The sequence below is a fragment of the Schistocerca serialis genome, chromosome 4, assembly GCF_023864345.2.
Source record: "Schistocerca serialis cubense isolate TAMUIC-IGC-003099 chromosome 4, iqSchSeri2.2, whole genome shotgun sequence".
In the NCBI taxonomy this organism is placed as follows: Eukaryota; Metazoa; Arthropoda; class Insecta; order Orthoptera; family Acrididae; genus Schistocerca; species Schistocerca serialis.
In genome coordinates, this window is record NC_064641.1 from 469,479,645 (window position 1) to 469,495,847 (window position 16,203).

Below are 16,203 nucleotides of genomic sequence, written 5' to 3' on the forward strand. Positions count from 1 at the left end.
GAATTGGTACAAGATATTTTGGGGGTAAAAGAGGTGGCACATGCTCAAGTCATTGACAGTCCCTATAGTGGCTTACATAATGTCAGACAGATCAGTAGATAACTGGCTAATGATTACATGCTTCTGAGTATATCAAGAATCTTCAAAGAACACAGTAGACCTGATGTCAGAGCATCATGCAAATAGTTGTGGGGTGACAGATTGTTCCATCTCTTCCTCACAATCGGACAAAAGATGTCCTTGTAAACACATTGTTAGGCATGCAGGAAATTTTTACTGTACACATGTTGGGTTTATTGATAGTCAAGAGTTGGGGTGAAATGCGCGAGCGCAGAATGTTACAAAAGCATGACACATATTGAACGTCTCCACCTGCTGTGAAGGATTGCTTACGCTTTGGTGTTGCAGCTTTTGGAAGCCAGAGAACAAAAGGAGCTATATAGAATGACAATAGCTAGAAACAGTTCAAAGAAGTAGAGATGAAACGTCATTCTTGTATGTTCTGTTCTGAGATTCACTTCAGATACGTTTTTCTGGGTAATAAAATATTTGGCATCTAACATAAATATTAAATACAAGAAGCAAAATACAGAAGAGTTCTTCTTAGAGGTTACATGGTTTCGTACCTAGCTTAGTCTGAAGCTCTCTTACAGCCCTCAGTCTTGTGCAGACAGTGAAGTAGTCTCGTGGTACAATTAGAGGCCAGCATAGCAGGTCCATTGCACCAAACAAGCAGAAGAATGTGACTGTAAATCTTGAATAAAGTAAAAGTGTGCATGAACAACATCAGGGTGACAGACTGTTAGTGAAGTTGTTGGCTCAGTTAAGACTCATAAAACTCATCACATGAGCCCCCTAAGACTGATCACACTTCAACGAAGTGCACTGCGAGTGAGCTGGAGTGATAAGCAACCATTTCTGTATCAGTGGATCATAATTCTATTTGTACAATTTTCTTTCTACAGCAACTTCTTCCTTCCTTAAGGCCTCTATGGTCTTCAGTAATGCTGGATCTTCCCTTTGTTTTGCTGCAGTGTTCTTAAGTTCAGTGATGAGTTGGAAAGCACTAGTGCTGTAAAGTTCTGGCACTTGATTCCATGAAAGGCAGTCGTATTCCTGAAGCTGTAGTTCACCTCTCATTTATGTGAAGATTTGCCAGGAATGACACATGGTTCAGAAACCATTTTAAACTGTAGATCCCCTTTCCCTGGTGGGATTACTGGGGTAGGGTAGGCACACACAAGTCGCAGAAGCATTGTCAAATTGGAAGACTTGCCCCAGCCCATTGAGCTACACGAAATCATTGTTATTATTAATATCCATCTTCCCAATCATGGTAATCAATCCTTCTGGATTGTCATTCACATAAAGGATGGTGATCAGTCACAACAGTGAATGGTCTGGCATACGAATAGGGTCTGAACTGACTGGTTGTCCAGACAACAATAAGGCACTCTTTCTCAGTTTGGCTTGCAGCAGTGCCATTCTGTAGCTGAATTGAGCCTGGAATACTTGTTACCTTCCAAATGATCTGTTACCATGATGCTACCAATGATACTTTTTACCTTAACTATTTTATTGTGCTGTTCAGAATTCTCTTGATACAGTGAACCTGCTAAGCAGTAACACCAATTCTTGCTGTGTGACTTCTTCTTCATCTGCAGAGGGTCGAGAAGTGGAAGAGAGCTTTGTAGAGTCAAGTTACAAAATGACATAACAGCCTTTTTTTTTTTTACATCTTCTCAGTGGATTTTTGACAGTTTTATAATCCTGTCTCACTTTTTGCAATATTGTAGCACTAAGAACAGTAAACCATGTCACCTGAAAACTTCAAGTCCCCAGTTTGTTTATATACACTGATCAGCCAGAACATTATGACCACCAACCTCCTATCCACATAAACCCATACAGATAGTAGCAGTGTCACCTTGTGAGGAGACATGGCTTAGCCACAGCCTGTGGGATGTTTCCAGAATGAGATTTTCACTCTGCAGCGGAGTGTGTGCTGATGTCTCCGCAGTATCCTTTCTTTCAGGAGTGCTAGTTCTGCAAGGTTCGCAGGAGAGCTTCTGTAAAGTTTGGAAGGTAGGAGACGAGATACTGGCAGAAGTGAAGCTGTGAGGACCGGGCGTGAGTCGTGCTTCGGTAGCTCAGATGGTAGAGCACTTACCCGCGAAAGGCAAAGGTTCCGAGTTCGAGTCTTGGTCGGGCACACAGTTTTAATCTGCCAGGGAGTTTCATCCATGTTGGCATCCATGGGTCCAGTGGAGCTCGTGCAAGGTACCATGATGATCAAGGAGTGTTGTACAATGATTGCGGACCACATACGTCCTTCGTGATGTTCATGTTTCCTGAGGGCAGTGGTATTTTTCGGTAAGAATGTGACAGAGTGGTTTAAGAGACACAGTGGTGAGTTCCAAATGATGTTCTGCCCCCCCTTCCAACCTGATCGAACACATCTGGGATGTGATTGAATGTGGTGTCAGAACTCATTGCCCTCTCTCCAGAATTTATTGGAATTATGTTACTTCTGTGTGCGCATGTGGTGTCATCTCCCCCAGCAACCTACCCATTGCTTCCATGCCACAATGTGTCACCACTGTTATTCGTTCCAAAGGTGGACAATACCGGCTATTAGGTAGGTTGTCATATAATGTTCTGGCTAATCAGTGCAGAGACCCCAAATATATATTTTTGTCATTTTTGTTGTGAATTATTCATTATGAGAGAAAGATGAGAAATTCACAGCCTGGCAGCACAAACTGTAGTTTTAGATCAAAAGTGCACTTAATGCTGTAAACCCCTTTTTGGCCAGCATTTTTCAAATGAGTAGATTCCATCCCCAATGTGCAGTTCTGGGAGATCTGCAAAATATTTATCTGTGGATGTGACAGCCTCTTCACCAGTGTCTGAATGTTTTCCAGTCACGAATTTTTATATACTGTGTGGAGAACCCTGTGGTAATTAGGGTGCCAGATCCAAAGAAGAGTATGGGTGATTTGACAATTTGCATGATAATGGAAAATCCTTGGTAGAATATAAATAACTAAAGTAGTCAAGGTAACCACTGAGCCAACACTGCAGCTTGCGCTCCTTATAAACAATCCTTCACCAACTTGAGATGAATATCTGTCGGCAATAAACCTCTCAAAAAAAGTAATTTCATTATTCTATGGTGCTGTACATTATTCATTTGCACAAAACACACATAATGGTTACTTTTAAAAACTGTATAAACAAAAATTATTTCCCAGATCAATTTGCCACTTTGGTTACGTTATTACAGAGCATATACTAACATAAAAAAGTGTTTCACTTATATTAATGCCATTTCTGTGCCTGACTGAAAATTTGTGACCTTAACTTTCCACTTACTTTAATAGGTATCAGGAACTCTAGCTTCACTTGTGTGGTAGAGATTTATTTATAATAACCATCAGATTCATTTGGCATAGCCTCAGTTTCTTCTGTACTTTCTTTTCCAAGGTGTGAGGTTTAGTGGGAGGCTGTTATGGGGGCCAGTGATCATAGGTCATGATCTTTATAAGTACAGTTTTCAAATAAAATTCTTTGTAGCTGTATAGCATATGAGATGAAGTGATGTTGGTAATTGGATGTATCGAAATTGGGCGGGAAGGAGGGGATGGTAGCTAAAATCCCTCAATGTCTTCATGATAATACATGTTTCATTAATGTTATAGGATACTGAAATTTCATTAATTTTTCCAGTTTGCATATGTACCTCTTAGTTAATTTTTTTCTTCCGTTGCAGGTTTTCTTTGAAAAGGTATTTGTTACACGCCCATGGAAAGCCTTATTTGTTACAACAGATGATGATATTCATGAATGGTGGTTTCGTTGGAAGCTGGACCGATACAGGTATGAAACAGTTTTGTCACCTCAAGCATTTAAATCGTACTCAGGCTTATAAATAATAAGTACAAGGAGACCGAATGGCTGGCAAGCACATACTTGCAGGAAGTGAAATATCTGCACTGTCAATATAAATTAAGAGCAGGAAAGATGACAGTGGAGAAAAGAAATTGCAAAACGATGAAAAAAGATGATAGGCAAGAGCTAAAAATACTATATGGACAAAACAGGAAGACTAATCCAAGAAAGCCAATGAATTGTATGAAAGGAAAAATCACTTCACCCATTCTCTCTCCTTGTAATTTTGCAGTTTTCTCAAATGACATTGGACCTGTTGGCTTCTGTCTCAGATTCTTCAGCTGACATTTGTTTTCTTGATGTTTCACCAGTTGTCTTTACATTTTTCCCTACAAGTTGGTAAAAGCTGATCAGTATAATTTGTTTGTAATAAGCTAATAATGATATGCATTGTGTGTTCCAGAATGGTGTTTACACTTGTTAAATGTTGAGACATATTATGAAACATCAGTATTTATTGTCTGAAAATTATTTAGCCTAGAAATTGGCATGCTTGACATCTTTGTTCTTTGTCAGAAAGAGATCTGCCAGTGTACAAGTTTCCAACAAAAGCGAGAGAAGTAAAAGTGCTGGATATTTTATTGCCCTCCAGTCACACCAATTGGTTTAACCTCTAAGGAATTGCATTTGTTCTTTGTACTCCTCTCCTTAATCTGTTTAGGAGTTGGTAAATCTTCCAGTTTACTTATCTACCAGATGACAGAGCTTCCCCAGGTGCCATCAATTTCTGTTTGGCGTCTGAATGCACTACATATGATATCTAACAGTTTTCCTAATCAACACTTTTCATCTGGACTGCCATTTATATGTGGATGGATAGTGTCTGTACAGAGGGTGCTATTAATTGTACCCGTTATTTCATATAGTAAAGTATGAGGGTGGTTTGAAAAGTTCTCGGAACAGAAAGAAAAAAAGTACTTGCATCACAAACTATTTTCATTTTTCAATGTAGTCTCCTTGTAGATTAATGCACTTGGTCCAATGATGTTCCAGTGCCTTGATCCCATCTCAAAAATGAGTTTCCTCCAGGCCTGCAAAATAGTTGTAAACTCAGGCTATCAAATATTTGTTTGAAGTGAGTCTTCATCCACCACGAAAAATTTTCGGCTTTGGGAAGAGATGGAAGTCTGACAGAGCCATATCAGGTGAAAAAGGCAGGTGTGACAACAATTCATACCTTAGTTCATATAATTTTGCCGTGGTGACGGCACATGTGTGTGGGCTCACATTGTTGTGATGGGAGATGACTTTCTTTCTTGCTGAATCTGGCCTTTCTTCCCATGTCTTTCATTGCAATTTGTCCATGAGGTTAGCATAGTATTCTCCAGTAATTGTTTGAGTGGGGAGATAATCTACAAACAGAATCCCCTTCGCATCCCAGAACACTAATGCCATGACCTTTCCCGCCAAAGGAATTGTCTTTGCTTTCTTTGGTGGTGCAGAGAATGAGCTTGTTTCCATTGCTTTGACTGTTATTTTGTCCCTAGAGTATAGCTGTGCACCCGTATAACCAGAAAGCGACCACAATTAATAATGCTATTTATTAAGAACAAATAGCTTATGTTGTACGTGTTGGCAGATGTTTGTTGTGGCAAAAATTCCTTTGGGTGGTGATGTCCCACAGCAAAAATGTGAATAAAAAAGAATTACTTATGGTTATTGAGGTGCACACCAGGGAAATATGTTCTTGCTGTATATTAATGATCTGGTAGACAATATTAATAGTAACTCAGACTTTCTGCAAATGATGCAGTTACCTATAAAGCAGTGAAAAAGAGGCAGGAAAGACCATGAAAGAAGTAGAAAGCTAAAACAGAGTGAAACAAAGAGTAGTTACAGTTAAGAAAACCTAAGACTGAAGAAATTAACGTAAATTAAGGCCAGGTGGATGGTGAGAACCAGGAACATATTGTAGTGCTAGTTCCAATGTGTGGAGTTCAGAGAAACTGGTGTTTGGGGGAAGAATCCAAATGGCACATGTGGTGAAACAGGCATTGAGGTCATGACTGTCATTTTGCAGAGCATGCTTTGCAACTGGGTGAGGTGTGTTACCAGTTTGCACCCTCTGCCTATGCCCGTTCATCCTAACTGCTAATTTGGTGGTAGTCTGAGATTTTTCCCACCAACTTAGAATAGTTCCCAGTCTCTGCGATGTCCTTGTCAAACCCTGTGCTCCTTCTGCACCCATCTCCCTACCCTATGGCTCCTATCCCTGTAGTGGTCCCTACTGCAAGACTTGTCCTATGCACCCTCCTACCACCACATACACCAGCCATGTAACTGGCAAAATATGTACCATCAAAGGGACAGCCACCTGTGAAAGACATATGTCATGTACCATCTGTTATGTAAACACTGTTCAGCCTTTTACATCGACATGACTACCACCAAATTATTGATTAGGATGAATGGGCATAGGCATTTGGTGCATAGTGGCAACATGCAATATGCTGCTGCGGAGCGTGCTCTACAACATGGCAATTGTGACCTCGGTGCCTATTTCACCACACATGCCATCTGGATTCTTCCCCCAGACACCAGTTTCTCAGAACTCCGCAGGTGGGAGCTAGCACTACAATATTTCCCTGGTTCTCGCCACCCACTTGATCTTAATTTATGTTAATTTCTTCCATTTAAGCATTTCTTCACAGTAACTATTCCTTTTTTTCACTCCCTTTTGATTTTCTACATCTTTAGTTTACTGGCCTGTCTATTTTTCACCCTTCCTCTTTCCACCTCTGTTATGTACAATGCACTTAGCTTGCAAATTGTAACCTTCTTTTAGGTGCGTGTTCTGCCGCTGTTTGGTCAGTAGATTTTTGTTTGTAGTGGTTCTTCCTGTTTTCTTATGATACGGTGTTGTTTGTAGATAGGGTATCTCAAACTTTTTTGATGAAATTGAACAAGGTGATAGTGTGTCAATAACCGATTATATTGAAATAGGGAAACAATGGCCAGAAATACATATTTATTGTATTGTGAACATACACAGCATACACCACATGACAACAAAGTAGCTCAAGTAATTGTTCAAAGCAATGATCACCAATATCAATGCATGTAGTGCAATGGTTCAAAGATCCCAGGTATCTGTTGTACACTGGAACAGGCATTAGATGATAAACAGTGCACACCTCTGACCACTAAACAGCCATAATGTACACAACTTAGCTCATAGCACATGTGTCATGTGACAACCACATGCATCGCACCAGTGTATTAACCCATTAACCTGTGCCCCCCCCCCCCCCCCCCCCCACGCACACACACCACTATGTCTGATGTCACTTCTCCATTGCATCATACAGCTTGTGATGTGTCCATGGTGAGGTGTGTTACTATACATAGTGCGTGACACCTGCTCAAAGATGGAACATTATTCCTGATTAGAGTTGGCAGACATGCATTTAATATACAGTGCAGTTGGATGTAGAGCTCATAAAGCAGCACAAATGTACAGAGAACACTTTCCCAACAGGTGTCATCCTACTTGGAAGACTTTTCTCTCTGTGGATACCAGCTTACGAGAGAAGGGGTCATTCACACCACAGAGAGCTGGCCAGTTGTAGTCTACAAAGACACTCCAAATGATAGACTCTGAGGAGATGGTGTTAGATCATGTGACTGACCACCCAGCAATAAATACCCATCAACTTGCTGACAAAATGAATGCTTCAAAGGATACAGTGTGGAGAGTACTGGTGGATGAGGTATTACACCCCTCATAAAGAATGTGTGCAAGCACTGGGACCAGCAGATTACGAGCCCTGCATTCACTTCTGTCAATGGATTATCCACTGCAGTGCTGTAGTGCTGAACATTGTACAATGTGTATTGTTCACAGATGAGACCTCATTCACCTGCGATGGTGTTTTCAACAGCTGTAATACCCATATTGTGAGGACAACCCTATGCCACCCACATTGCTGGCAGCCAGCAATGATTCTCTGTCAATATATGGGCAGGCATTATCCAAGGCCAATGTAATAGGACCTTATTTGCCACCTCCCCATTTTGACTGTTCCATGTTACCTTGTGTTCCTGCGAGATGTATTGCCACAGTTCTTGGAAATTGTACCACTTGTCCACGCATGGATGTGGTTTCAACATGGCGGTGTACCAGTCCACTTCGATGTTAATGTCTGTGAGCATCTGAACAACATATACATTCAATGTTAGATTGGAAGGAGAGGTCCTGTCCTACAACCAGCGTAGTTGCCAGATCTTGCATCTCTGGAATTTTCCTCTGGGGTTACGTCAAGATATTGGTGTGTGAAATCCCCATAGAAACGGATGAATATCTGTTTGCAAGAGTTCAAGCTGCCTCTCCCCTGGTACAACAGACAACATGTATCTTTGAGAGAAGAACTTTATGCACTGTTATTACGCATGCATTGAGACCAGCGATTGTCACTTTAAACAATTACTATGAGTTACATTGTTGTTATGCAGTGTGCGTGGTCTATGTCCATAACATAATAAATATCGATTGCTGACCATTGGTTCCCTGTCTCAATATATTCAGTTGTGGGCCCACTATCATCTGTCAGTTTGACCAAAAGGTTTGATACCATGTGTAAGTGTATGCTCCAAGGTGCCTCGAGGATATTTCAGGTTGAAGCATTGTTCCAGTTAAGAGCTGAAATCTGCTTCTCATGGGAAGAGCTACAGTTTGAGTATTGGACTTGAGCTGTTTATCTCCATATTTTGAAATACCTTACACAGCTTGCAAAATGGAGAGATGGACAGAATTTCTTGCAGCAGATGGGCCTTTCCTCGTTAAGTATTGCAGTTAGTTTGGTTTTGCTCCAGATCATCTGCATTAGATTTGAGATCAGGCAGTCATAATAGACTTAGCTACCAATGCTGAGTTACAAGTAATATTGTTGAGACCAAGTGTACAACCTCTGTTGCAATTTTTTTAATAGCTTGTGTCATTTCAGTCATTGTAAATGCTGACAATGAGTCCCACCTTAAAGAGCTGGTTGTCTGTTTTTTTGCTAGTGTTTCTTTTGCCAGTATCAACATTTTGCAGTAGTTGACTCACACCTGCACCTAGGGTAGCAGCATTGGTGCTAACAACATTAGAATCAGTATAGAGGCATTTGAGGAGTTCCTGTATCTTCTGGTGAGCTTTAACAGAAATTTAAATTTTCCAAGGTCCAATATCTCAATCTTTTTTGCTTTTGTCAGGAAGATGACAATTTAAGGTGAGATTCTACTGTTCTCAAACCATATGAGTCAATTTAAAATAATTCACATGTATTCTTGCAAGAGAGCTTCTACTTCTTCGTTCTTACTAGGATTGTGTAAATTCACAGACATGAATTCCCTTCAGAATTAATCTGATGTTATTATGATATCATATTAGTGAAGAAGTGCTTATCTGCCCTCAAATCTGCAGACTTAACACAGTTTGATTTCTCTTCCATTAAGGAACATTTTGTAGACTACAACTCCTTGATTACTAAATGCCATTAGAAACGTCTTTGCGCACACACACACACTTAGATATGCTCTGCATAAATTTTGGTATTGTTATTTTTAGGATGTTGCAGAGGGTGTGTTGATGCAACTGTAACAATTACATAAAATTAGGGAAAGGCAACTGCTCATCTGTAGCAAACAGATGTGTGGTGCACAAAAACTTGTAACGGGAAACAGTATTTGCATTAGCTTTTGAGTTCTTGCTCTTTTTTGAAGTCCAAATTTGAAGGCAGGATTTTTAGTTAAGTACAACTCACCTTTATTAGTTGCACAAACATAACAGCCAGAACATAACTGATCTCCTTGGCAGAGAATTGATGCCATTGTTACTGCATCTGTTTTTAATGTGTGTACAGTGTATACATTACAGAGGAAATTTAATTTAAACAAATGTACCAGATAACATATTCTGTAAGCTGTGCTGATCTAAATCACAATAAATAAAATATTTACAATAAAGAAGATATATCCTGTATACCTACTGTTAAACAATCCACATTAGCACACTCATAAAATAGTAATATCTTGTAGGCCAATAAAGAAGGCTGTAAATATTGGGTAGGTGACATGTACCACCCAATTATTTAGTGCATAGCAATAGATAGTTGTAGTGTAATTCATCTCTGACTTGGAGAATACTCTGGAAGGATAAGGTATCACCTTTTCATCGCCTTCTTTATTTTGCACTAAAACTGCACCAATTCCAAAACCACTAGTGTTGATATGAAGTTCTGTTTAGGCATTCTTACCATGTGATGCTAGGATTGGAGATGATTATATGGCTTCCTTAAGGAAAAGGGAATATGTTTCTTGTACCTCACCCAAAGAAAATTTGCCGTCTCCCTACAGTAGTTCTTGCAAGGATCATGCTATGGTACAGAAACCTTCATGAATCACTGGTAGTATGAGCACATTCCAAGAAAACTTCTCACATCACGAATGTGCTGTGGAATTGAAAAATGTGCTGCCTCTTATTTTCTCTGAGTTGGGATGGGCTCAGTTCCCGTGAACTAGGTGTCCCAAGATTTTTATTTCTTGGGCACCATAGATACTCTTTTTTTTAAAAAAAAAAAAAGGTAGAGACCAGCAGTCTGAACACTGTTCAACACTGTTGTCAGGCACCTTAGATATTCTTCAGATGTCCTCAAAAAATGGCAAGCAGTCTAGACTGTCATCAATATGTGGCAATGGATAGACACCTTTCTTCGTGATTTTGTTCAGTTGGTGGTAGTTGATACAGAAATACCATGTCCTATTCTACTTCTTCATAAAGACCACAGGAGAGAATGAAGGACTGTTGGAAGGTTCAGTGATGTCATCTTCCAGCATCTTCTCCACTTCCAAATTGTCTCCTTTAGCCTTAGACACCTTATACGAATGCTGGCAAATTGGTGAATGTGTGTTGATATAGTGGGTGATTTATCGTGAGCTGCTTGCTCTATCGTTTCTCCACCCTGGATTTGAAAGCATCCAAAAACTGACACGGAACAGCTATCAGTCATCGACATTGTCCCTCAGACAGGCCAGATCCTATTCCCAATTAAATAGTAGTGCATTATTCTTCGTTGATGATACTAAGCTTCCCTTCCTGGACAGTTTGGTTATCTTTCAGGATCGTTATATTTAGGATGACTTTTGGTTGCTCTTAACAATTAATTGTTGGAAATGCTCCTTGACCATCTAAAATGGTTAAGATCATTGTTGGTTTTTGTAATTGACAAAAGCTCCACAGTTTAACTGAATACTTTGATTGATGATTGAAACTAGTTTTGTCATTGCTGGTGGTGGGATAAAAATGTCTTCAACAGCAAACAAGCTGAGCAGGGTAGCACAGTGGTTAGCACACTGGACTTGCATTCTGGAGGATGATGGTTCAAACCTGCATGTGGCCATCCTGATTTAGATTTTCCATGATTTCCCTAAATTGCTTAATGCAAATTCCAGGATGATTCCTTCAAAATGGCCTTTCCTTCTCCATCTTTCCCTATTTGAAGCTTGTGCTCTGTCTGTAATGACCTTGTCGTCGATGAGACATTAAGCACTAATCTCCTCCTCCTCCTCCACAGAGCAATCTTTGCTACGGGTACTTGTTGGAATAGCTTTGTCAGTCTGGAGTTCTTATCTTTCACAATCTGCTGTGACTGCTCCTGGTGCCTACAAGAAGTCCCCTTAGAGAGTAACATTATGACCACATTCTGATAAAATGATGAATTTGAAGGGATGTGTTCTGTCACTGATAGTTATTCTTGCAATACATGTACCAGGTGGCAGGACCTTTTTCCTGTTTGTGAGTTTCAGCATAGTTTATCTCATAGAACATAGTTTTATTTAGCTGATGACAAGAGCTTGGACAGGCCGGTTCTTGATAACGATGTCAGTGAGATTTCCTAACATCTTGCCAACTGTCGTCTATGGAGGATTCTCACCCTGTGGTGGTGTCAACTTCATATTATGTTACTTTGATCAGTTTTCCTTAAATCTGCTGCTAGGAGACAGACTGGTACTTCCATACAGAGGTGGGGAACATCTGTGGCGTGTTGGGGATTGACTTTGTCCAGGGTATGGTGATGGGCTTCCTCCCACAAGTTCACTATAATCGTCTCCAGTTGACTGGCGTGAACAGGGCTGTCATGGTGATTGACATCTTGTAGTAGGATACTAGTTCTCAAACATTCATCTTCTCTCTCTGCAGCCTCATACAAGGTCTCCGGATCACCTCCACTGTGAAAACATTCCACCTTTTGTTCTGTATCATCCAAATCTTCTCTTTTTTTGGCGGGGGGGGGGGGGGGGGGGGTTGTTGTACTTGGGATATGAAGTAATTTGATCTGTGTTGGTCAAACACTGTATTGTTGTTTGACAGTTGCAGAATAAGTCAGAGATAATTGGTCCCTTCTTTTTGGTGTGTTTGACAGGTGGTGGAGATTGATGCCAAAGGTCAAAACACCTGTTCTTTGACATTCTCAATACCCTCCTGATGGATGGAGTCGATATTCATGGCTCCTATCTCTTTTGTACTTGGTCCAGCTATTCTGGTTGCCTCTTCTGTTGTTATCTGGCGTATGAGAGAGGCAGGAGCTCTCATCTCTCACAGTCTATGACTGCTTGTGTTGCCTGTGAGAAGTCCCTGTCACTAGTCAGATGAGAGCTACCACAACTACTACAGGGCCCCCATTTGGGAAGTGGTCATGTCTCTTTTGTTCAGTTATCTTCTGTTTCAATTAATCAATGTGCTGGTACCACTTCATGAATTCCTCTGTTCCTGTGGCATAATTTACCAGAAGACCATGGTACATCTACTTTGTGACTCTTTTCATCAAATGTAAGATCTTGTCAGCTTGCTCTCATACCCCAGGTAGTAAGAGAAGAGATAAAGCACTGTATGGTGGCCAGAAATGTGGGACTGAGTTCAGAAGACGTGAAAGCTATGAATCTCTATCCCATTCAAAGAATGTCAAAGAATAGATGTATTGACATTGGGCACCAGTCCCTGCCTATAGTCAAGTGCACCATGAAGAACAAGTTTGGCCAACTTGGACCTATGCCTCAACTGTTAAACAATGGCCGAGTATCAGACCAATACAGACATAACCAACTCCTCAACCAAGTATAAAACAACACAGAAAAACAGGCATTTGGAAAATGGAGGCCAAAATGCAAATATGATGCCCTAGACACATTGTATGTTACTGCAGAGAAACATTGTGAATATTCGACTATTAAGCCACAAGATGTCAATGGTGATGACAGCCCTATTTACACCAGTCAGCTGCAGACTACTGTAGCTGTACCCCAGACATGGTTGCTTCCCAGTATGCTTTAGCCATTTCCTGTTGCCATACAGAAGTACCAGGCACTCCCTTAGCCACTAAAATCAGGAAAATTGATTGAGGTGACCGTCCATGGAGGTGAAGTCGTCAAAGATGAAAATCCTCCATGGATGACATTTATCAAGATGTCAAGGTATGGAAAGAACAACTATGAATGAGAGAATACAACCCTTCAATTTTGTCATTTACAGCATGTAGTCATAGTGTTGCTCTTTACTGGGACTTCTCACAGGCAACACAAGCAGTCATAGACTGTGAGAGATGAGAGCTCCAGATTGACAAAACAATTATAACAAGCACATGTAACAAAAATTGCTGTTGGCAATGTTTGCCGTTGAAGGCATTATCCTGTCATCATCAACAAGATGAGTTCCACTCATCAGTCAAGATGCACAGTTAAACTGTGACTCTTTTGTTGACTGCAAAAAGATATTCATACTCACAAGAGAAGTCTATGTGCCAGTAATAATCATAAGCACTATTGATGTTCAAAAGAGAACTTTGTATCACTAATTGTTATGAACAGCCACAACTCATCTGTAAAGGTATGTGTGTAGGATCAGCCAAACCAGTCCAAGTTAGGCAGCTTAGTCCCATTGACAAAGAATCGTCCTCCACTATCACTACAGACATTGCAGGGGAGGAAGCTACTATCAAACTGCCAATAGGATCTTACCTTACCGAGGAACAGTGTTTACTAGTGATAGCCATTCTGCATCAGTTTTTAATGCTTTTGAATCTGGAGTGGAGAATAGACAGAGCAAGCAGCCCGTGGTAGAACTTTGTATCAACAGTGGTATCATTCACCAATTAGCCAGCATTTGTATAGGTTGAACAATGGTAAATCCAGGAGGAAGTGGAGAAGATCATGCCTCAAGATGACATCATGGAATCTTCGGAGAGTCCTCAGTCCACTCTTGTGCTTCTTGTCAAGGAGGACTGGCAAGTGAGCAAAGTCACAAATCATTGATGACACCCTAGGCAGGTTGAGAGGAGCAAAGTTTTTCTCAATTATTGACATACTGACAGGGTATTGGAAAATCAAGGTTGACATGGGTGAGCAGGATGAGTTCATAGTTATGCTATTTGGAGTATGTAAGGCTTCAGCTACATTCGATTATTGATGGACAACCTGCTTCAGCACCTTAAATGGTCAGCATGTCATTGTTATCTGGATGACATTGTAATTTTTTAAGACATTTGAAGAACATCTTAAGTCCACCTGACAACAGTGTTGAAGTTTGGTCACATTGTAGGCCCCCACTTCAATCTGAACCAATGCCTCTTCATCACTGAAAAAATAGAAATCTTGTGGCACTTAGTTAATGATGACTGAGTCCACCTCAATGTACAGGGTGCACCCATCTGCAGGTGGTCACTCATGTGATGTGTGTCGCTATGAATCAGAGGAAATCCTCTCTGGCTTCCGGCGGCTATCTGATTTGGTGAAGACTGCCAGTCTCGCTAGCGGGATGAAAGCAGAGCTCACCATCTGCAGCATCGTTGACAGGACTGACTGCGGACCTTTGGTAGAGAGCCAAGTGGAGGGTCTGAATCAGAGGCTGAGACGGTTCTGCGACCATGTGGGCTGCAGATTCCTCGACTTGCGCGATAGGGTGGTGGGGTTTTCGGTTCCGCTGGATAGGTCAGGAGTCCACTACGCACATCAGGCGGCTACACAGGTAGCAGGGGTTGTGTGGCGTGGACTGGGTGGTTTTTTAGGTTAGATGGCCTTGGACAAGTACAGAAAGGGCAACAGCCTCAAAGGGTGTGGGGCAAAGTCAGGACATGCAGGGACCAAGCAGCAATTGGTATTGTAATTGTAAACTATCGAAGCTGTGTTGCTAAAGTACCAGAACTTCAAGCGCTGATAGAAAGCACCGAAGCTGAAATCATTATAGGTACGGAAAGCTGGCTGAAGCCAGAGATAAATTCTGCTGAAATTTTTACAAAGGCACAGATGGTGCTTAGAAAGGATAGATTGCATGCAACTGGTGGTGGCGGGTTTGTCGCTGTTAGTAGTAGTTTATCCTGTAGTGAAATAGAAGTGGATACTTCCTGTGAATTATTATGGGTGGAGGTTATACTCAACAACCGAGCTAGGTTAATAATTGGCTCCTTTTACCGACCTCCTGACTCAGCAGCATTAGTGGCAGAACATTTGAGAGAAAATCTGGAATACATTTCACTTAAATTTCCTCAGCATGTTATAGTCTTAGGTGGAGATTTCAATTTACCGGATATAGACTGGGACCCTCAGATGTTTTGGACGAGTGGTAGGGACAGAGCATTGAGTGACATTATACTGAGTGCACTATCTGAAAATTGCCTCGAGCAGTTAAACAGAGAACCGACTCGTTGAGATAACATCTTGGACCTACTGATAACAAACAGACCTGAACTTTTCGACTCTGTAAGTGCAGAACGGAGAATCAGTGATCATAAGGCCGTTGGAGCATCCCTGAATGAAATAGGAATATAAAAAAGGGGAGGAAGGTTTATCTGTTTAACAAGAGTAATAGGAGGCAGATTTCAGACTACCTAACAGATCAAAATGAAAATTTCTGTTCCGACACTGACAATGTAGAGTGTTTATGGAAAAAGTTCAAGGCAATTGTAAAATGCATTTTAGACAGGTACGTGCTGAGTAAAACTGTGAGGGATGGGAAAAACCCACCGTGGTTCAACAACAAAGTTAAGAAACTACTGCGAAAGCAAAGAGAGCTTCACTGCAAATTTAAACGCAGCCAAAGCCTCTCGGACAAACAGGAGCTAAACGATGTTAAAGTTAGCATAAGGAAGGCTATGTGTGAAGCGTTCAGTGAATTTGGAAGTAAAATTCTATGTACCGACTTGACAGAAAATCCTAGGGAGTACTGGTCTTATATTAAATCAGTAAATGGATCGAAACAGCATATCCAGACACTCTGAGATG

At 40.9% G+C, this 16,203-nt stretch overlaps 1 protein-coding gene across 2 annotated transcripts in view; it reads left to right on the forward strand.

Annotated features, from left to right (window-relative positions):
• LOC126475117 (N-acetylneuraminate 9-O-acetyltransferase) overlaps positions 1–16,203 on the forward strand; it is a 243,231-nt gene that overhangs the window by 204,336 nt on the left and 22,692 nt on the right. For both annotated transcript variants that reach the window (XM_050102705.1, XM_050102704.1), the window contains one exon: positions 3,773–3,879. In XM_050102705.1, coding sequence (XP_049958662.1) covers positions 3,773–3,879 — 107 coding nt within the window. The remainder of the gene's footprint in view (positions 1–3,772; positions 3,880–16,203) is intronic.